At 39.5% G+C, this 21,902-nt stretch overlaps 1 protein-coding gene across 1 annotated transcript in view; it reads left to right on the forward strand.

The window, feature by feature from the left end:
- Positions 1–1,731: 1,731 nt before the first annotated feature.
- appbp2 (amyloid beta precursor protein (cytoplasmic tail) binding protein 2) overlaps positions 1,732–21,902 on the forward strand; it is a 40,027-nt gene continuing 19,856 nt past the window's right edge. Inside the window, exons 1-6 of the mRNA XM_047391944.1 lie at positions 1,732–2,141; positions 14,337–14,425; positions 18,597–18,748; positions 18,984–19,107; positions 20,235–20,403; positions 20,492–20,581. Of these exons, the coding sequence (XP_047247900.1) occupies positions 2,004–2,141; positions 14,337–14,425; positions 18,597–18,748; positions 18,984–19,107; positions 20,235–20,403; positions 20,492–20,581 (762 nt within the window). The 5' untranslated portion in view covers positions 1,732–2,003. The remainder of the gene's footprint in view (positions 2,142–14,336; positions 14,426–18,596; positions 18,749–18,983; positions 19,108–20,234; positions 20,404–20,491; positions 20,582–21,902) is intronic.

Genomic DNA, 21,902 nt, shown 5'->3' on the forward strand with positions numbered 1-21,902 from the left:
AGTTGCATCTCCACTCCAGTCTGTTGTCCAGGTGAACACCAAGGTATTTATACTCCTCCACCACCTCCACTTCTTCTCCCATGATGGAAGTAGTGTTTGACTTATTCCTGTTTCTCTTAAAATCTACAATCATCTCCTTTGTTTTAGTCACGTTCAAGATGAGATGATTGTTTCTACACCATAACACAAAGCGGTCCACCAGCTCCCTGTACTCAGCTTCTTGTTAATCTCTGATCCACCCAACAACTGCAGAATCATCTGAGTATTTCTGCAAGTGACAAGAGTCTTTCTGAGGGGTACAGAGTGAAAAGGAATGGTGAGAGCACAGTCCCCTGTGGTGCTCCTGTGCTGCTGACCACCTGGTTAGACACACAACCCTTCAGTCTCACAAACTGCGGTCTGTTTGTCAGGTAGTCTTTGACCCAGGAGACTGTTGAGGCCTCCACCTGAGTCTTCTGGAGTTTCTGACAAAGCAAATCAGGTTGGATTGTGTTAAATGCACTGGAGAAATCAAAGAACATGATCCTCACAGTGCTGCTGGCTTTGTCCAGATGACAGTGGGTTTGTTGAAGCAGGTGTATGATGGCATCTTCAACTCCAACTCCACAGCGATAAGCAAACTTAAGGAGGTCCTAATAGTTCATTGTTTGCTTACTCAGGTGGGCCAACAGGAGTCTCTCAAGGACCTTCGTGATGTGGAATGTCAGGGCAACAGGTTTACAGTCATTGAGGACTAATGGGTGAGTTTTCTTTGGCAGAAGGTCTTCCACAACACTGAACCTTCTGTTGGGTCAGGTTAAGGTTGAAGATGTGCTGCTCTGAACAGGCCTTCAGGACTCTCAGGCTGACACCATCTGGACCAGCTTATTCTGGTTCAGTCTCTCCAACTGCCAGTTTCCCTGCTGACTTTATTGCTGACTTGATTGCATTCGATGTGGATGACACAGCACCAGTCCTCCAAAAAAGCTTGTATATCAGACCTTATATCCAAACTGTGATGGTCTTCCCCAGTTCCCCCTAACCTGTCACATTTGGTTAGAATGGTTCTTTTTTCCAACATAAAGTGGCATTTGTGAATGTAGATCTAATGGATTTTGCTTTTCTCTGGTAGATGTGCTGCAGTTGTTTAAAAACACATTACTAGCTTCATACTGAAGGAACTGTGCCAACGTACGTGTTACAAGCCTGAAACAGAAACTGGTGTGTATTCAGACACAAAATGGCGACCATGCTCGAAAGCCAATTCAAGTTTCTTAGCCTTTTCCCTAGATTCTTAAAATCCGTTTTGTTTTGGTGTTTTCGATTGTTTGCATATCTTCTTTTCCTATTTAAATCTGAAATATGCATAAATCTCATTGAATTTCTTCAAGTGAAATAACAAAGGTCCGCACCATTCACCAGCCGATGAGTTGAGGGGCGCACCACGTAGGCGGAGTAAATTTACAGCGTTTACAACCTACAGCGACCAGATGGCCCAAAGTTGTTTTGACACTCAGAACAAAATCTTTGAATCTGCTGAGCAGAATGTATTGGATGCCGAGTTTTAACCAGCTAGATATAGATTAGTTTTATCTTTTGTACATTTATCTCCTCTGTGATTGCTGTGTCGTGTCTTGTCTGGTTCATGCTTTACGTCCGCCACGTTAGTCATTACTTCTGCTCGGCTCACTTGCCGGCTGACTGTTAGGAATGAGCTTACTGTTTTCATCGACTGCACTATTACGTCACTGCGTCAGCGGCTGAAAATGCCTGCGTCGGGACGGGGGCACGGAACTGCTGAAGGGTTGACGAATAAACATCGGAGATGAAGGGAATGAATAGATTTGGCACAGCGAAATAGAGGCTGCAGCAGTAACCTGTCGACATCACGACTGCGTGTGGCCTCCCTACATAGCGAATGTTATATGAGGACTCACAGAGAAAGGGGTTTGTTCGCAGCAAGGTAGCGAATGTAGGAGAGAGTTGGGGAGGGCTGTAGCTGCTGGGCTTTTTGGAGAAACAACATGGCTGCGGCGGAGCTCGAATGGATCCCAGAAACCCTGTACAACACCGCTATCTCGGCTGTGGTGGACAACTACAGCCGATCAAGAAGGGACATACGCTTGCTGCCGGAAAATATCCAGTTCGATGTCTACTATAAGGTAAGATGTAGCAGTCATGGCGCCCAGGTGTGTCTCATAAGCAGCACAGGGTTTCTATGATCAGCTGCTGCTAGGGCTGCTAACCATAGCTCAGTGTAAAAGGTTCAGTTTAACATATAAAGGAAAAAAATGGTCTAAAAGGGGGACAAAATTAGGCGTAATGAATAAACTAATGGCATCATAAGTTAAACATGTCTGGCAAGGTGTTTATACATATGCATATTGTCTGTTATTTTAATCGAGGACTTTAGAGACATCCCCTCTTGTTGGAAGAACCTCTGTAAAGGAATTACTTAACATTCTTATAAAGTTTATAAAGATTTTTAACATGTCTTGTTTTCAGGAGGGGACCCCCCTTTTCAACTGCAGGACGTTTTTCCACGGTCCAAGCTCTCTTATTTTTTTAAAGCGTTTTCTCAGCCGCAGGAACTAGGGTCCCATCAGACTAATAGAAGGGTTCTAGTGTTAAACCTGGACTGGTTCTAGAGCTGAGTTTTTTTAAGCTTCGGGTCAGTTCACCAATTTGTGCCCTTTGTTTTCTTACCCACAGGTTGCCATTTTACCCCTTCTTTCTTCTATTACATAATATCAACAAACCATTGTGTCCCAATGTACTTAAACCATTGCTTATCAGTTCTCACTTTTTTCTTAGTTCAATATTTTCATTAGTCACTAAAAAGCCAATGTCGTAAATTTAACTGTTTAGCTCCTGAAGACCTCTGTATTTTTCTTCAGACGCATCTCACTAGAGGACAGGTTTTGACTGGTTGCAACCAACTAGTTGGTATAAAAGTTCTTTCTATGAAGTGAAATCATCAGCACAGCACCGCCCTGACATTTCATACCACCTCTAAGTTCGCTGGTGACAGGAAAATAAAACTGTACTTATTAAACTGTGCTTGATTTCATTTTAATCAAAGTGATATTGCAGTCCGGCAGCTTCTGATCAGTAGCAACCAATATTTACTGTATGTGCCTGGTTTGATAAACTCTATGATGGTCAATCAAGATTTATTAATGAACTCAACAGTGCTATATTGGGGGCTCCTAATGTGCTTATTGTGCTGGTGGTGGGTAAAAATGTTAAAATGTTAACGGCATCTGTTAATAATTACTTCATATTTTAGCTCTAACAGAACATGATACCAAACCAATAAGGAGCAGTACCAAAACGCAATGTCCATGGGAACTGAAAGTGTTTTACTGGATTGTTAATCTGTCAATAGGAAAAACAAACGAAGGTTGCAGCCGCAGTGCCTATTGTCTCCCGTTTTATAAGGAGGAAGGGTTTGTCCATGTTGTTGAGTTTCAAAGAGCATACCACCAACTAGTGGCGTGGCAGGGGAAATACACCATCTTCACGTCTGCTGTTGCCATGTGGACAAAGATTGTAGTTAAAACGTCATGTAGACGTGTTAACAGAAACAGGAAAAAAGGATTTCAAAGGATCGTTATCATGTTGACAGGGTCTCTGTTAGGAGCTAATACGATCTCTTTCACTCCTGTTCTGCAGGATTGTTGCATCAGTAGGTTCTTACTTGACCAACATATTCAAAACCCCCAAATGGAAAGATTATTGCAAAAAATGACATTGACTTGTATTCAATTAAAGTTGGTATATTCCCAAGATATTTCATGTGTTTTTTTTGTCAGCTATGTTTAATTGGTGAGTAAACATGAATTCCTGCATTGCAGCCTGCAGTACCTAAAAAAAAGTCTGGGCAGTGGAAAGGCATGGCTACTAATAAGAAAATAAAATGTTCTTTGGTAATGTTTATGGTAATTGTAAAAATACCTGGAAACAAAAATGGAGCCCCTGAGTAAAAAGATGTCAACAAATATCTGGGTAATCATTAAAAATTTTCAGCATAGAAATATTGGCATGAATTAATATTTGGTTTTGTCTGCAGTTCTTGCAGCCACCTGTCACTGGATGTTTTGTACATCAGTTTGTACCTGCAGTTATGATGATTCAGACCCTTTTTGATGACAGATGATTTAAAATGACTCTCTGTATTTTCCTTACTGTAAGGACATGTGGCTTTATGGCTCCAATAAAGAATAACTACAAGCAGGAGCCCATGTGGAGTTATCCTGGTTAGTTCAGGGAACAAGATTAGTCAGATTTCTCAGGAATCATTTCTCACAAATAGGGATCAGAACAAGTTTTCAGACAATCATACAGTTAAATTATGAGATTTGATCATTTTGTTTGACTATTTATTTGTTCACAGGTATAAAGTGGAAATAGGAAGGAGAAAAATAACAACACATAGGTATGATATGGCAGTATAAATTGGTAAAGGAGAGAATTGACCCCGGCCCCACACCAGTTTTTATAGATGGACAACCATTTACACTATCATTTAGAGGTTTGTGAACACTGTGTAATTTCCAAGACCATATTTCATAAGTTTAAAACAGAACCCAAATAAACTATGTCACTAATTATCAGTGTATGCCCAGTGCTCCCAGGCTGGACCTCACCCAGTAGCTGACATGGAAGAGGCAGCTTTGACTCGTGGTGAACTGAAGGCTTTCTACTGTTGAGCGTATAACAATTTCCACCCCAGTGCATTCTGATGACGGGCTAGACATCAGCAAACTTTGTATTGTTTCAACTCATGAGCAGCAGACAGCATTGTCCAAATAATCATGAAAACATACCTAAAATATTGGAGAAACTGTGCTCATTATTTGCTGTTGCCACATGTTGCTTCCCCGCATATTTGTGTGAATGCTGAAGGCATTCACACAAATATGCTGTTTCTCTTTATTCTTTATTATTCCGTCTTCTTCTTCTTCTTATTCTGGTTGCTTCTGTACACTTTTTGATTTGCTACTCCTCCTGCATACTTTGTGCTATTTCAGCCGTTCACATTTCACAATATTCAGCACTTTCAGGACATTCCGGCTATGACTTTTTGTATTTATAACTTATATACTTTTTAAAATATTCAGCTTTTTGTGTTTTTTTTGCTCCCATTGAAATGAATGGGAAACCTCAAAAATTCTGCTAAAAATTCACTGTTTTTGCCATTTAACTACTTCCGCATACTTTCAGCTAGAAACACCATTCAACTTTTAAAGTGCTTTCACAGCCCTCTGCTATTATTGTATAATTCAACTTTTTGATATCTTTTACAGTTTTTCTACAATTTGGATTCAAACTTTATTACAATTTTTTCAGATTTTTAGTTTTATAATGTAATCCAATGACGGAATTCTTCTGTTGCTAGAGTGTACACTGTAGATTTTTGAATAACCTGAAAAAGAATGAACAAACTCTCTTCACTTGCTCAATTTTCACTCTACCTATACAAATTATGTATCAAAATGTAGGTTGCTCTTTTGCGATTCAGAAAATGTCACCCTCATTGATGTGGGACAAACAGTTTTCCGGCAACACGCCCCAAAGCAACGCAAAGTCAACACACCTTGTATAGGAAATCTATAGGAATTTCAGAAAAAATCAGAGCAAAAAATCCTTAAAGTCACATGTTTTCGAATCGCCGCCTCTCATAAACCGTTCGAGGTAGAGACATGAGCCTTGTGCAGATTTATCTTCAGACCTTGCTAGCGCTCACAGTGGAGGAATTTATTTTATACCTTTTATCGTTTTGTCATAAAAAAGGTTTGTTTAGGAGTAACAAATCTGTCCTTCCCAAAATCGCTTAAAATTGAAAAATTTCAAAATTATCCACTTTTCTACACTGTCATATCTCCTACACGGATTTATGTAGACACACGAAAATCTCCAGGATTGTTCACCGATCCTGGCTGATACCTACGGTCCAAAAATTATTTGGATACCTTTATCGTTTTCTCGTGAAGTATATTTGTTTGAGAGTGAAAAATTCACCTTCACTTGGGTTAAAAATGGTCAAAATAATCCACTTTTTCACAGGGTCACACCTCTCAGACAGATTTTTGTAGAAACTTGAGAAGCTCCATAATTGTTCAGCAGGGCCTGCTGATTCATACGGTGGATGAATCAAATCGATAGCCCTCATAGTTTCCGAGTTATTAGATGTTTGAGAGCATGTTCAGACAATTTTGTTTTTCTCAATTTTTCCCTTTCTTTCACCTAGTGTTGTGCATTTAATATTATATTTTCAAGAAAAAAGTGTTAATATTCCCGTGCCCCTGTCCGTTCTGAGAAAAACGGTCCAAGAACGATGTCGATAGCTCTTATGGTTTTCCGAGTTATGGGCGGTAGTTCAGGAGCATGTGCCTCCATGTTATAAAGCCAGGCCAGGGGGAGATGATAGTGAGGTGCTGCATTAGAAAAGCTGCAGGTCTCAAGTTACACTGACACTCTTTGCTGATTGGCTGATTCACTCCTCACTGTTCTATTTATAGCTCTGTATTTATAGCTCTGTGTATCTCCTACTGTCTATGTCTGTATATGATTCTGTCTATGTTTCTGCCTCTATTCTCTCCGTGTCTCACACTTGGGCACACACTCACACACACCCACACACACATTCATGGATTACTATCTTTGTGAGGACTTTCCATTGACTTCCCTTCATTATCTTAATTTCTATGGCCTAAACCTGACCCTACCGCTAACTCTTTGCCAGTGGGACACACACACACACACACACACACACATATCCATCGATTACTATCTTTTTGAGGACTTTGCATTGATTTCCATTGATTTTCATTCGTTTCTATGGCCTAAACCTGACCCTACCCCCTAACCCTTTGACCATCTTCATAGGAGTCAACTACTGGCGGCCATTTTGTGTTGAGTACTTAAACAGCATGTACTGCTGTTCTAACTGCTGGACAACAGTGATTAAATTTAAAAGGCAATTTCATAGACTTTTGTATATAGGCTGTTAGCGCATCAGAACCTGGAACAAATCTCCATCAGAATCAGACCCAAACTCCATCAGAACCTTGTCCAAAATCCATCAGAATCAGATGGAAACTATCAGAACAAGATACAAATCTTCATCAGAACCATGTACAAACCTCCATCTGAAATGGGTCCAAATTCTATAAGAGCCAAGGAGAAACATTCATCAGAACCAGGTCCAAACTCCATCAGAACCTGGTACAAATCTTCATCAGAACCATGTACAAAACTCCATCTGAACCAGGTCAAAGTCTATCAGAACCAGGTCAAACCTATCAGAACCAGGAAGAAAACTTTGCCAGAGCCAGGTCCAAATCTCCTTCAGAATCAGGAGATCCCTTCTATCAGAACCATGGTCCAACATTCCTCAGAACCAGACCAAAACTCAATCAGAACCAGCAGGAATTCTTCATCAGAACCAGCTAGGAACCCTCCATCAGAACCAGACCCAAACTCTATCAGAACCAGGAACAAATCTCGATCAAAACCAGACCCAAACTCCATCAGAACCAGGAGGAATTCTCCATCAGCACCAGTTAGACACCCACTATCAGAACCTGGTCCAAACTCAATCAGAATCAGAAAGAAACCTCTATCAGAACCAGTTAAGAAATCCATCAGAACCTGGAGAAAATCTCCATCAGGACCAGACCCAAACTCCATCAGAACCAGGAAACAATCTACATCAGAACCAGACCCAAACTCCATCAGAACCAGGAGGAATTCTCCATCAGGACCAGTTAGGCACCCACTATCAGAACCAGTTCCAAATTTCATCAGAACCTGGAGAAAATCTCCATCAGAACCAGACCCAAACTCCATTAGAACCAGTTAGGAACCCTCCATCAGAACCAGACCCGAACTCCACCAGAACCAGGAAAAAATCTCCATCAGAACCAGGTACAAACCTGTATCAGAACCAGGTCCAAATTCTATTAGAGCCAAGGAGAAACATTCATCAGAACCAGTTCCAAACTCCATCATAACCAGGAATAAATCTCCATCAGAACCACGTCCAGACTTAATCAGAAACCAGAACGAAACATCTATCAGATCCAGTTCCAAAATCCATCAGATCCTGGAACAAATCTCCATCAGACCTGGACCCAAACTCTATCAGAACCAAGAGGAAATCTCCATCAGAATCATTTAGGGACTCTCCACAAGAACCAGGTCCAAATTGCCTTCAGAACCAGGAGAAACCTTCTATGAGAACCCGGTCCAAACTCCGTCAGAACCTAGCAAAAAGCTCAATCAGTACAAGGAAAAAATCACCATCACAACCAGGTACAAACCTGTATCAGAACCAGATCCTACCTCTATCAGAGCCAAGGAGAAACATCCATCAGAACCAGACACAGACTTCCACCAGAACCAGATACAGATCTCCATCAGAACCAGAACCAAACTCCATCTGATCCAGGAAGAAACCTCTATAAGAACCAGGTCCAAACTCAGGTCCAAACTCCATCAGAACCTGGCAAAAGCTCTATCAGAACCAGAAAAAAAAATATGTTTAAGAACTTTCTAAAGATTTTCATCAGAACCAGGAAAAAATCTCCATCAGAACCTTGTACAATTCTTCATCAGAACGAGGTACAAACGTCTATCAGATCTAGGTCCATAATCTATCAGAACCAGGAAGAAACAGCCATCAGAACCAGGTCCCAACTCCACCAGAACCTGGCAAAAAACTCCATAAGAACCTTTAACAATTCTATACCTGAACCATGTACAAGCATCCATCAGAAACAGGTCCAAACTCTGTCAGAACCAGGTACAAATCTTCATCATATCCAGGAGGAACCCTTTAGCAGAATCAGGAACAAACCCCCATCAGATACAGGTCTGAACTAGAGGCTGACATTTTTTCGGGAATCCCACGGGAATCCCGCGGGACGGGAGACAGCATCAGTAAGTGATTGGGACGGTACAGGATAAAAAATGAACGGGAGCGGGAGCTAACCAATAGGAGGGAAAATAAACTAGTATCAATTGTCCTTGGAAATGTAAAACTGAGACTTTGTTATAAACTTTAAGAAAAAAAAACTTGGATCGACGCCGCCATTGTGTAGTTTTTTTCCAAGAAGCCTAAACTATAATGCGAGTCAAACGAACTACACGACCCACAAGCCAACAGTGCTTCTGCTTGATGTTTTCCACCTGCGTTCAAAATGGAGGGAGCAAACGCAGGTGGAGAACTGGACGTGGTAAAATTGGATTTGTAACGTCAAGTCAGAAATAAGGACTTATCTATTAAACTTATAGAACTGACAGGAAAGTTGCAAATACTACCGAACTTCAGGAGAGTTGAATGTAGCGGTGTTAATACGCAGTATGCTGCTTGTAAAACGTGTTTAGTTGTAATCAAGTTCACCAGTGATTAAGGGACACTTGTAAAACAGATTCTGGATTAAATCAACCCTGCATCTCTTCATTTATCAAACCAAAAGTACCAACATGTGTCAAGTCTCATCTGACCAACAAAATTGCTGCATGTGCTCTAAAGATTTAAGAGGTAAGGTACGGAAGCCCGTGAGGGGACATGGGGAAATGTATTTCTTTTGCGTCCCCACGCAATACTTTTGCGTTCGGCATTTTGGAACAGCAGCACAGATGACAAACTGCTCATAAAACAAACAGCACTGATATGGCATTGATATGGTTTATTTGTCACATGCAGGTTAACTCGCAGTAAACAATGCTTAGGATAAGAAGAACCGTTCAAATCACAATAAAAATAAAAACACGGCGTACAAAAAAAAGTACACATCATGCAGCAGTAATAAGGAAATAAAGTGTCACAGATGTGGTTTCGTGCAGTATTATTGTTCAGTAGTTTGTTTGACAGCTTGTGGATAAAAACTGTCTTTTAGTCTGATTTGAAGATCATTTTATTTAAGGCTGATTTCAAAATAAAACTCAATAAATCTCAAAACGGGTGTAGTGTTTATTTCATTTTTGCAGTTATCTGGTTTAGAAACTATCCCACAAAGTATTGCGAAATAATGCAAAGACTATTGCGTGGGGACACAAAAAAGAAAAAAATTCCCCCTTGTCCCCTCGTGGGCTCCGTATAGAAAGGCTTCATCAAGGGAAGATATTAAATAAATATGTTCGTTCGTTCGTCGTCTTCCGCTTTATCCGGGACCGGGTCGCGGGGGCAGCAGACTCAGCAGAGACGCCCAGACGTCCCTCTCTCCAGACACCTCCTCCAGTTCTTCCAGGGGGAGCCCAAGGCGTTCCCAGGCCAGCCGAGAGACATAGTCCCTCCAGCGTGTCCTGGGCCGTCCCCTGGGCCTCCTCCCGGTGGGACGTGCCTGGAACACCTCCCGAGGAAGGCGTCCAGGAGGCATCCGGTATAGATGCCCGAGCCACCTCAACTGGCTCCTCTCGATGTGGAGGAGCAGCGGCACTACTCCGAGCCCCTCCCGGATGGCCGAGCTCCTCACCCTATCTCTAAGGGAGTGCCCGGCCACCCTACGGAGGAAGCTCATTTCAGCCGCTTGTATCCGTGATCTCGTTCTTTCGGTCATGACCCAAAGTTCATGGCCATAGGTGAGGGTAGGAACGTAGACCGACCAGTAAATTGAGAGCTTTGCTTTTCGGCTCAGCTCTCTCTTCACCACAATGGACCGGCACAGCGCCCCCATTACTGTGGCAGCCGCACCGATCCGTCTGTCGATCTCCCGCTCCATTCTTCCCTCACTCGTGAACAAGACCCCGAGATACTTAAACTCCTCCACTTGAGGCAGGAACTCCCTTCCAACCTGAAGAGGACAAGCCACCCTTTTCCGGTCGAGTACCATGGCCTCGGACTTGGAGGAGCTGATCCTCATCCCAGCCGCTTCACACTCGGCTGCGAACCGCCACAGCGCATGCTGTAGGTCTTGGCTAGAGGGGGCCAGCAGGATCACGTCATCCGCAAAAAGAAGAGACGAAATCCACTGGTCCCCAAACCAGACCCCCTCCGGCCCTTGGCTGCGTCTAGAAATCCTGTCCATAAAAGTTATGAACAGGACCGGTGACAAAGTAAATATGTTGTGAAATAGAAAAAAATTGAATGTACCATTAAATGTACAATTTATTTAATACATCATTAAATATTAAGTGTACCACTAATTACATCATGTCATCTTTAAATTATACTTAATTATTCAGTGGCACATTTAATTGCATAATAGTCCATTTCATGATATAATGGTACATTTATTGTTTCTAATGATGTATTAAATAAATAAATGGTACCTTTAATTTAATGGCACATTTAATGTTACATTTCTTTCATGTTACATTTACTTCACTTATGGGACATTCACAACATTTATTTATTTAATGATGATTTTATTGTATTAATTTTGTCCAGTTTGACCCTCCATTCTTGATGCCTGTATAGGAGGTCATGTCAGAATTTGAATCAGGTGTTCTGGAGGAAACACACATCTAAAACCTGCAGGGAAGGGGTCCCTGAGGAACAGGGCTGTGAACCATTGAGGTACAGTTTCTAAATTATGAAAGTAATGCCTTTTTGTCCTTTTGTTCAACAAGTACAGTTCTCTTACTAGGTGCATTTTTCTTTCGTTCCAGCAACTTGAAACAAAAGTGATGTCATTGTTCAAAGGAAACGATCACTTAATAAATAAGTAAAATACAACTATGTACATTTTGTTTATTCAACTAAGATAGGCATGGTCTGTTTCCTTGTTTGATATTTTATTATTTCTTCATTATTATACTTTTTACTTTAACTGGCCTTTACTACAGCTAAAAACAGGGACCTAACTTGTCCTTCAAACAAAGAAATTGCCAAAAGACTAAATGAAGAAAACAAAAATGGGAGTGGCACAGGAGTGGGAGTCGTTCTGAATGGGAGCGGGATGGGAGTGGGAGTCAATTTACCAGGAGTGGGACGGGACAGGATTTTTTTCGTTATGCTGGCCTGGGATTGGGATGGGACAAGACATTTTTCTGTGGGAGCGGGATGGTACAGGAGAGAAAATCCACTCCCGTGTCACCCTCTAGTCTTAACTCTATCAGAACCAGAATGAAACCACTGCTCTGTGACTTATGATGATAAGACCATCTTCATAGATCCCAGTGGAGCATCAAAACAGCGACCATTTGATGTCAGCTACTCACACAGCTTCTACTACTGAGCAACACCTGAACAAGAGTGAATATTTTTAAAGGGCAATTTCATAGACTTTTGAATATAGGCTGTAGTTAACATTTTAACCCTAACCCATTTTAGCTAATTTTAGCTTATACATTATTTTTGAATAGTAGATGGGGTAAATTAATATCAGCCTTCATGCTAGTGATAGCCAATATGCTAATGTTAGCATTTTAGCTTCTCTTTCTCATCTCTCTTAGCTAAAGAACACTTTTGCCTTTTTAGGCAATTTCCTGTTTATTTTTTGTGTATCTTCGTATTTGTTGTTAGTTCATTCTTTTTCTGAATTTTCTGCCATTTTTTATATATTTTAGCACTGACTTGAACTTCTTAGGCTATATTTTTGCTTCAGTCTATGCTTTTTCAGCTCATCTATGGGCAGCTCTTTACAGTTTTTTTTAAATGTTTTTGTCAGTTCTTGTATTTCAACAACTATTTCGAGTAGTTTTGACCCGATCAGTCCTTTTAAAATAAGGCTTACTGAAATTTTCAAAATAAAAGCCTCAACCTTCCATAGTTACTAATGCTTTTTTAAGCTGATAATAGCATAGACAAGGATTTTAGAACAACTTTCAAAACAAGACAAAACCTGCTCTACAAAATAATAGCCTTTACGTTTTAAACTATATATCATTGCAGGACTGGGCATTACACTACTGTTGGAGTTCACACAGTGGTGGAAATGGGACTATGCTATTCCTTTGAAATAAGGCTTACTGAAACTTTCAAAATAAAAGCCTCAGCTTCCATAGTTGGTATTGATTTTTTTTAAGCTGATGATAGCATACACAATGATTTTAGAATAGCAAACAGGTTCTTTATATCTAGTGGAAGTACGCCAGACCTGAAAGGACAACCATGCTGGACTTTCAAAACAACACCTAGACATACCCTATAAAATAAACGCCTTCATATTTCACACAGCAATAATTGCAGCATTGGTCTTAACACTATTGCTGGGACTCTGTGATGGAAATGGATCTACTTTATCCTTTTAAAATAAACTCACTGATATTTACAAAATAAAAGTCTCAACATTCCTTAGTTGGGGCCTGCCATAGCAATGAAGGGAGAACAGTGAGTGGCCTGACTCCCATGCCATTGCCTGGTGACACCTATTACTACACATCTCTAAACTGGACTTTTTATTTATTTGCGACTGCCAAAGCAATGCAAGGACGCATGATTACTGGTGAAACAAGAACAGGTCTAGATAGACATCTTAACCTTCTACCCTCAATCATGATGCACACCGTTCTGTTGCTTTGGTTCTGTACCTCAGCCCCACAACATTTGGATCTGGTCCAAGAAGCACACGCCAAGAGGCAGGCCCCGTCTAAATTTCTTCAGAAATTTTCTAGTTTATTACTATTGTTATTGTGTGAATGCTGAAGAGTGAATAGTTTTAAATGGCAATTTAATAGACTTTTGAATATACGTTGTAGTAAGCATTAGAATTTTAGCTAATTTTAGCTTATATATTGCTTTTTGCATGGTAGATGGGTTAAATTAATATCAGCCTTCATGCTAGTGATAGCCAATATGCTAATGTTATCATTTTAGCTTCTCTTTCTCCTCTCTTCTCTCTTAGCTGAAGAACACTTTTGTGTTTTTTTTGGCAATTTCTTGTTTGTTTTTGTGTTTCTTCAGCGTATTTGTTGTTTAGTTAATTTTTTTCTGAAATTTCTGCAATTTTTTGTGTATTTTAGCACTGACTTCAACTTATTAGGCTATATTTTTGCTTCAGTCTGCTTTTTCAGCTCATCTATGGCAGCTCTTTCCTGCTTTTTTAAAGTTTTTGTCATTTCTTGCATTTCAACAACTCTTTCAACAAGTAGTTTTGAGGTAACTTTACATTGTTAAGCTGTTTTATAGCTAATAGTCTTCCTGCTCAAACAGATCAGATGACAGTTTTTCTTTGCTGTTTCTGCTATTTCTAATTGATCAGATTTCAGCAGATTTTCTGCAGTCAATTTCAGCTTCTTTCTGCCAGCTTTCAGATAAAAAATTCAGCTTACAGCATTCACACTGCAATTTCGCAGGAAATGCAAATTTTTCTAGTTCATCTGTTGTATCCCATGTTATTATGAGTTTATGATAATAAGCTGCTGTGCTTCTGTTCTTACTGTTCATCCTTATTTTTATGTTTCAGCTTTACCAGCAGGGCAGACTCTGTCAGCTCGGAGGAGAGTTCTGTGAGCTGGAGGTGTTTGCCAAAGTGCTTCGAGCCTCAGACAAACGGTGAGAGCTTCATAACATTACGCCTCCAGTTATCCTCAAATCAGTTATTGGTCTGTTCTTTTCCATATTTCTTGTCTGTTGGTGTCTGCACATTGCTGACATCTTATTGCAGTGGCCAGTTTCATGTCGTGAAGCCATGCTGATGGTATTCTAGTGTGATGCATTCATAGATTTGTCTTTATAGATCAGACCCAGATCATTTAGCTTTACATGTGCAGACAGAAAACTTATATCCCAGTGTAGATCTATCTCAACTGGTCAGAATGAACCCATAATCACATCAGCATTTCAGGTTGATCAGGTTAACTATATTTAAATTGGCTAGCATACTCATGTATTTTACTTTATGGCATTTTTAAATATTAGTCAGAAACCTTTTAACTAAATGTTCTGATTTAAGACAGACTCTTGACTGGGGGGAGTGATATGGCATCATATATCATGAATTCTTTTTTTCTTGAAGCAAAATCCTGATCAAAATTCTATCACCATTTCTTTGTGTTTAAACATGAGCTTTAACGATAAACAACAAAGCAGAACATTCAGACCACAGAACACGTGTGAACAGATTTGTTCAATTTTCCCAACTTGCCGAGTACAACTGAATATTCAATTGGTTGAAACGTGAAGTACACTTAGCCTCACACTGATTAGGCCAACTCAAAAACTGTATTTCAATTTAAAAGGTGCTACACAGTAACACCACTCGGGTCATGGAGGAAACGTTTTTGCACAAGAGCATTTATTAGCCATTAATAGGTTGAACTTATATAGAGCAGAGACATATAAAATTATTTTTATTCCTCAAATTCCACTTTATTTTTTCCCAAGTTCTATTTTTCAACATTAAATGTTCTGAATGCCATGGTGTACAAAATCAAACAGGCTCTATCACCAAAAATGTATCAAATCTTGCTGTTAATGTAAAATGTTAATTGAAAAAATTAAACCCAAAAATTGTGAACAGTTTAATAAAGACTGAAAAACACTTGGATTGTTGGTGAAAGACAATTTTGTTTTACATCCAAAAATGAACACATTCATCAATATTCGGTGTTTTCCAGTGGGTCCAATTTATCACACAGGTCCATCTGCATGTCCTACAACACAGAGATCCCTGGACCTTACTTTTAGGATCACCAACATGTGATGATCAGTCACCACCTAACATAGTGAAATCATCCACACCTACTCTTAAGAAACCATATTAAAAACATAGGAGCATTTTCTGATTATCCGTGTGTATCATTGTTGAAGCAGTCATATTTTTGTTCCGCTAAGTATGCTAACCCTAGTACAAAGAAGATGTGGCATTAATGCTACTCCCAGACTTGCAAAAGTATTCTTCCCCCTTGGCGTTTTTCATGTTTTGTTGCCTCACAACATGGAATTAAAATAGATGTTTTTCAGAGTTTTCCCATTCCTCAAGGCTAAACTGGTCTAGATCCTTCATGTTGGATGGTTTTCATTATCTTCAAGTCTAACCACAGATTCTAAATTGTATTGAGGTCTGGACTTTGATTAGGCCATTTCAACACATTTGAATGTTTTCCCTTAAACCACTCAAGTGTTGCTTTAGCAGTGTCTCCATCCCAGTCTCAAATCACAGACTGAAACAGGTTTTGCTCAAGAACATCTTTATATTTAACACCATCCATCTTTCCCTTGACACATACCCTTATCCCAGTTCCTGCTGTTGAAAAACATCCCCACAGCATGATGCTGTCACCACCATGTTTCACTGTGGGGCTGGTAGTCTTGGGGTCATTGGATGTGTTGGGTTTCCGCCAGACATGGCGTTTTTCGTGGTGGCCGAAAAGTTCAATTTTAGTCTCATCTGACCAGAACACCTTCCTCCATATGTTTGTGGAGTCGCCCACATGTCTTTGGGCAAACTCAAACCAGGCTTTCTTATTTTTGCTGACTGTATGACTTATCGTGGTCCTAAGGACAAATACTCCAGTCTCTGCTGTGGAACTCTACAACTCCTCCAAGGTTATCTAGGGTCTCTGTGCTGCCTCTCTGATTAATGCCCTCCTTGACCAGTATGTGAGGTTTTTTTCAGTGGTTTGTTTGTTGTGGTACCACGTGCTTTAGATTTGAAGATGGATGTTATGGTGCTCTGTGGGAACGTCAAGGATTTTTGATATTTTTTACAACCCCACCCTGACTTGTACTTAACAACTTTGTCCCCGACTTGTTTGGAGAGCTCCTTGGTCTTCATAGTGTGATGCTTCTTGCTTAGTGGTGTTGGAGCCTCTGGAGCCTTTCAGAAAAGTGTGGTTATACCGACAGATCATGTGACATTAATTAGGTGAGTTTTAAAGGTAACTGGTTGCACGAGAACTTTAGAGGCTTCATGGCAAAGAATGTACATGCCAATATTCAATTCTTTCTCTTTATTATTTATTTTATTATTTTTATTATATATTCATTACACTTCCCGTTTTGTAAGCACTGTTTGCGCATGTTGTTGCGCTTCAAAGAACATAACGCCTACTAGTGCTGTGGTGGGGGAGTTGCACAATCTTCACATTTGCTGTTGGCGTGTCAACAGAGATTGTAATTTAAACGTTGTCGTGTAGACACATAAAACACAGAAACAAGCCTGTTTTCAATGGATTGTTGTCATGTAAACGGGCCCCAAGATGCTGTTATTCCTGCTGTCCCTCTGTTCAATAGCTTTTTTAAGCCTTTGCTAGATCAGAACAGCTTTCCTAACTCCTAACTAAGCAGTGTAATTTCACACTTGAGTGAACTTTGTGTTTTATCTACACTGCCTGTGACCTGGGAGGAAATCCAAAGAGTGAAACAATTGATTAGTTCCGTGAACAAAAGCCCAAGGCTGTAAGCCCAAGGATGTTGATGTGTTTTGGGGATTGATTATATAAATAATTCTTCAATGAAGCTGTGACTAACATTTAAAAAAAAGCAACTTTTAGTTATGAATTGTTAACTAAACGCTACATGTTTCAGTTGCCTTTTAATATGAATTGTTCTGTTTTTAAAACAATATGGTTACATTAAGGGGGTTTAGGTTTGTAAGCATTTAAATCTTGGTTAAGAAGAAGACGCTCATTCAGATGTAAACAGGAATGATCTGACTGCCCAAGTATAGGGGAAAAGAGGAAGTCATTGAGGAAAGTGCAAAAGGAGGACTCTATTAACAGTGATTATTTCCTTATGGAGATTGATACATTTTATGGCATTAATGACATTAATTTGTTTAAACTCATAATCAGATGTACTCAACTCAGTCAGGTGATGTCAAGACTTAAACTTTGGGAAAATATAACATTTTGGCTATACAAGACCAGAGGTTATCAAAATCGATGTGTCCTAAAGTCTCTATTTTGGTTGGTCTAAACTAATGACACCCATTTTTATTTCAAAAAGTCCAAACTATCCCTTTAATGTGGATGTGGACCATGATACTTTCTTGGTGATTTAACAAAGTAGCAAAATAGATGGAACTGATTTCTATTAGACTCTGGTGTTGACTGCTGGAGGCGGTTGCTCAGGTATATATGGGAAATATATTTATTTATGTATATTCCACTGTCAGCATGTGACATGCTACCAGTTTTCTTTCAGCTTTTTGTTTGGGGAAAAAATTAACGAAAACAGCAAAAACATTATATTTGATCAGATTTTAGTCCTCTAAGCCAATGGATGTTATACACTTGAATCAAAGACTGGAGTTTTTAAATTTTTGCTACTAGGGATGGACGTGATGTTTGGTCCAGTGTTCCACCTGAGATCTAAATGACCATGTTGTGACTTCACATCTTACCTGTTTTGACCGTGTTTTAGCTATAGCACTTGAACTTTACTTTTTCCAATGCTTTACTAACAGCAGACAGAAAACTCTCACTCATTTTAGAACAATCTCCAGCTCACAATTGAAGAATATGGTCTGTGTGCAGGTGGGTTTACCGTGGTGAAATGTCAAGCAAGATTACTTTAAAATAAACAAACGAAGAATAGCACTGAATCTATGATCTGGTGGTGCTTTCATGAAGAACTCTTTAAGCAAATGTAAAACATCTCTTTATTGTATTTCAGCAAGAATTACTGTTCCACTGCAAAACAAAAAATGTTTTAAGCTTTGGTGAAGACCTGCTTGCTGTCTGAAGTGACATGCTGATTTCCCTCTTTGTCCCCGTGGCAGACACCTCCTGCACCACTGCTTCCAGGCCCTCATGGACCACGGGGTGAAAGTGGCCTCGGTCCTCGCCAACTCCTTCAGCCGCCGCTGCTCCTACATCGCAGAGTCGGACGCGCACGTCAAGGAGAAGGCAATCCAGTTTGGCTTTGTGCTGGGTAAAGTTTTCACAGATTTAGGTTTCCACACAGACACACAGAGTGATAGGATGAAACGTGGCCTGGTCAGATCCTTGGGCTTGCCATTTTATAAGAGTCTGTGTGAATCATGCGTTTTATGCTGCTACTGCTAATGTCAGGGGTTGACAAATTCAACAGGTATATCTTAGACAATGTGAGATTGCAGAATGTTGTGTAGACACTTATCTGTGTTATGGTGTCTTTTTAATTCCAGGTGGCTTTTTGTCTGATGCTGGCTGGTACGGAGATGCAGAAAAAGTGTTTCTGTCGTGCCTACAGCTGTGCACGCTCCACAGTGAGGTTCTCCACTGTTACCGAGCTTTGGAATGCTGCGTCAGGTGAGTCCTAGAATGGTCTGTTAGGTAGTTCGCCTAGAATTGCTTTAAATAAGTTGCCCAGACTTTAGCTTTCATTGACACTCAGACAAAAAAGCCAAACACCCAAATGGAGTTTGGCTTGTCTCAATTTAATCTATCAAACTCCACCCATCTAACTTGTCTCTGAGAAATCCCCTTTGTCTGGAGACCCGTCAGATGATCCAGCAGCTGTCTGACAGCAATCCTGAGTACTTAAATAGATTGAAGCTGGATTTTATGGTTTCTTGAATTTAGTGCACCTCTCCTCCTGAATGCTATGTTAGTTTCTGATTATGGGTTTTCTTTTGAGTTGTTGTCAGTATGTGAGGTGTCTTGATCAAATGCTGCAAGGTGTGCAAGGTTGTGAAACTGCCTGGAAAGAATAGTGGCTGTAATAATCCCACAAACAATTGGAAGATGGACGGGTGGGCCAGTGTGACCCACTAATAGTGTAATTCTCCTGTCAACGACTCATAAGCCGGGAACTCCCAACCCATGATCAAAACTGAAGAAGACCTTTGACTGACACATGAACCATCTAGGAGAGAACTATGTTTGGTTGCCTTCTGTTTAAGGAGTATTAGTGCTTACATGTCCTCTGGTACCTGTTCTGCACAACCCAGCTCTTTCATGGATAAACCATTTACCTAACCATCACTGGTCTGCATGTGTGCCAAATAACATTCAGATCAGATATTTCCACCTGAATGTTGGACTTTTTTGGAACTGAGTTTAAAACACGTAGGTTTTTTCCTGCAGTCATTAATGTCTTGTTTATGTAGTTATGGGAACTGCATTTTATTTTTTACCCTACAACCATCAGATTTGGTGGTGTTATATGATGACATGTCTACAACTCATGCACTTCACTTGTCAGTTTGCAATAATTCCTGTTCCTTTATTCTCTAAGCATAGTTAGGAATAAATGTGTTCAAAGGTTTTTGTCTTCATCATATTGAGGACTTAAAATCTTAGTGAAATAGCAAACCGAACCAGTTTTATTTTATGTTGAATTACATTTAAATGGCAGCTTTCTGATAATAAAACAGCAAATGAAGACAGAACTAGAAGGACTTGACTGTTGTTAAAGCGTCCTCCTTTTGTTTAAGGCTGCTTCATGTCCGCAACGGTAACTGTAAGTACCACCTTGGAGAGGAGACATTCAAGCTTGCTCAGTCTTACATGGATAAGCTAGCCAAACATGGCCATCAGGCCAACAAGGCAGCGCTGTACGGCGAGCTCTGTGCCTTGCTCTTCGCCAAAAGCCACTACGATGAGGTAAGGATGTTTAAGACACTTGTGGCACCTTCATTAGTTGCACTGAAAATTCTGTAACTAATTTTTCTGTTTCTTTGTGGTTTCCTAGGCATATAGGTGGTGTATAGAGGCTATGAAGGAAATTTCTCCAGGGCTTCCTGTCAAAGTAGTAGTAGATGTTCTCCGACAAGCATCCAAGGTAACACTCAGAAGGTTTGGTTGACACAGAAATACAGTGTCATGTATTCGGTATTTGTACCTGTTTAACTCTTTCAGATTTTGTCACTATACAACCACAAACATCAGTGTGTTTTTGTTCTGCCTTCCTATTGTAAACAAGTACCACATAGTTTGGTTTGTTTATGACTTACATCAAATGTCAAGAATTAAATTTAGAGGAAAAAATAGCTGCATTAAAAATGATTTAATGATACAATCATGGGAGATAATTTATAAATTGACAAAGCTTATAAGGGGCTTCTAAAAATATTTACCTTGTTATATGATAAAAGTTGCCCAACAAAACAATACAAAATGTATACACAAATTTACAAATAGCTCATGGGTCATCAAAGGGGAACAAAAGGCCTGTAAAAGGAAAAATAAATTATATAGACAATTTATAAAATACAGAACTATTGATGCAGAAGAAAAGTATAAGACATATAAAAACAAGTTAACATTATGAGGATGTGTAAAAAAGAATAACAAATTACTGGAAAAAAACAAAACTAATATTAAAGGTTTATGGAATGTTTGAAATGGCATTTTAAGGGCAGGATGTAAAAATACAAATTAGCTGGAATATTTCATTGAAAATGACAGGATTATTGATCACATGGAGGATGTGGTCAATGGTTTTGATGATTTTACTTTGTGAATGTGGGACCAACATTGGCATCAAAATAAAGAAAATGCAAACAACAGAATGTAGAGGTGTAGAAGATTTGGTGAAGAGACCCAGGTAAAATGTTTTTAGGCAACTGATGAAAATGAAATCCTGGAGATGGTAAGAAATTACAAAAACAAAACCTACAGACTGGGGTGATATAGATATAATAACTGTAAAAAATGTTATTGAGGAAATAGCTAAACCACCAACTCACATCTGCAATCTGCCTTTTCAATCAGTTACATTTCCTAACAAAAATGAAAATTGCTAAAGTGGTATTATTATTTAAAACCGGAGACAGATATCACTTTACGAACTACAGACCTTTCCCTTTAAGATGAACAATTAAATGAAATAAAATGTCTTGGTGTAATCTTGGACCACAAAATCTGCTGGAACCTCAGATAAATTACGTAAGAGCAAAGCTGGCAAAATGTAGCAATTCTAGTACGAATATATAGTCTGGATTGCAAATCACTCTGTCCACTATACTCGTCTAGGTTTTTAATATACCTGTCATACGTGTATGTGTGTGTGTGTGTATATATATATATATATATATATATATATATATATATATATATATATATATATATATATATGCTCAAAAAAAGAAAGGGAACACTTA

The sequence above is a fragment of the Girardinichthys multiradiatus genome, chromosome 18 (genome assembly GCF_021462225.1).
Source record: "Girardinichthys multiradiatus isolate DD_20200921_A chromosome 18, DD_fGirMul_XY1, whole genome shotgun sequence".
Lineage (NCBI taxonomy): Eukaryota > Metazoa > Chordata > Actinopteri > Cyprinodontiformes > Goodeidae > Girardinichthys > Girardinichthys multiradiatus.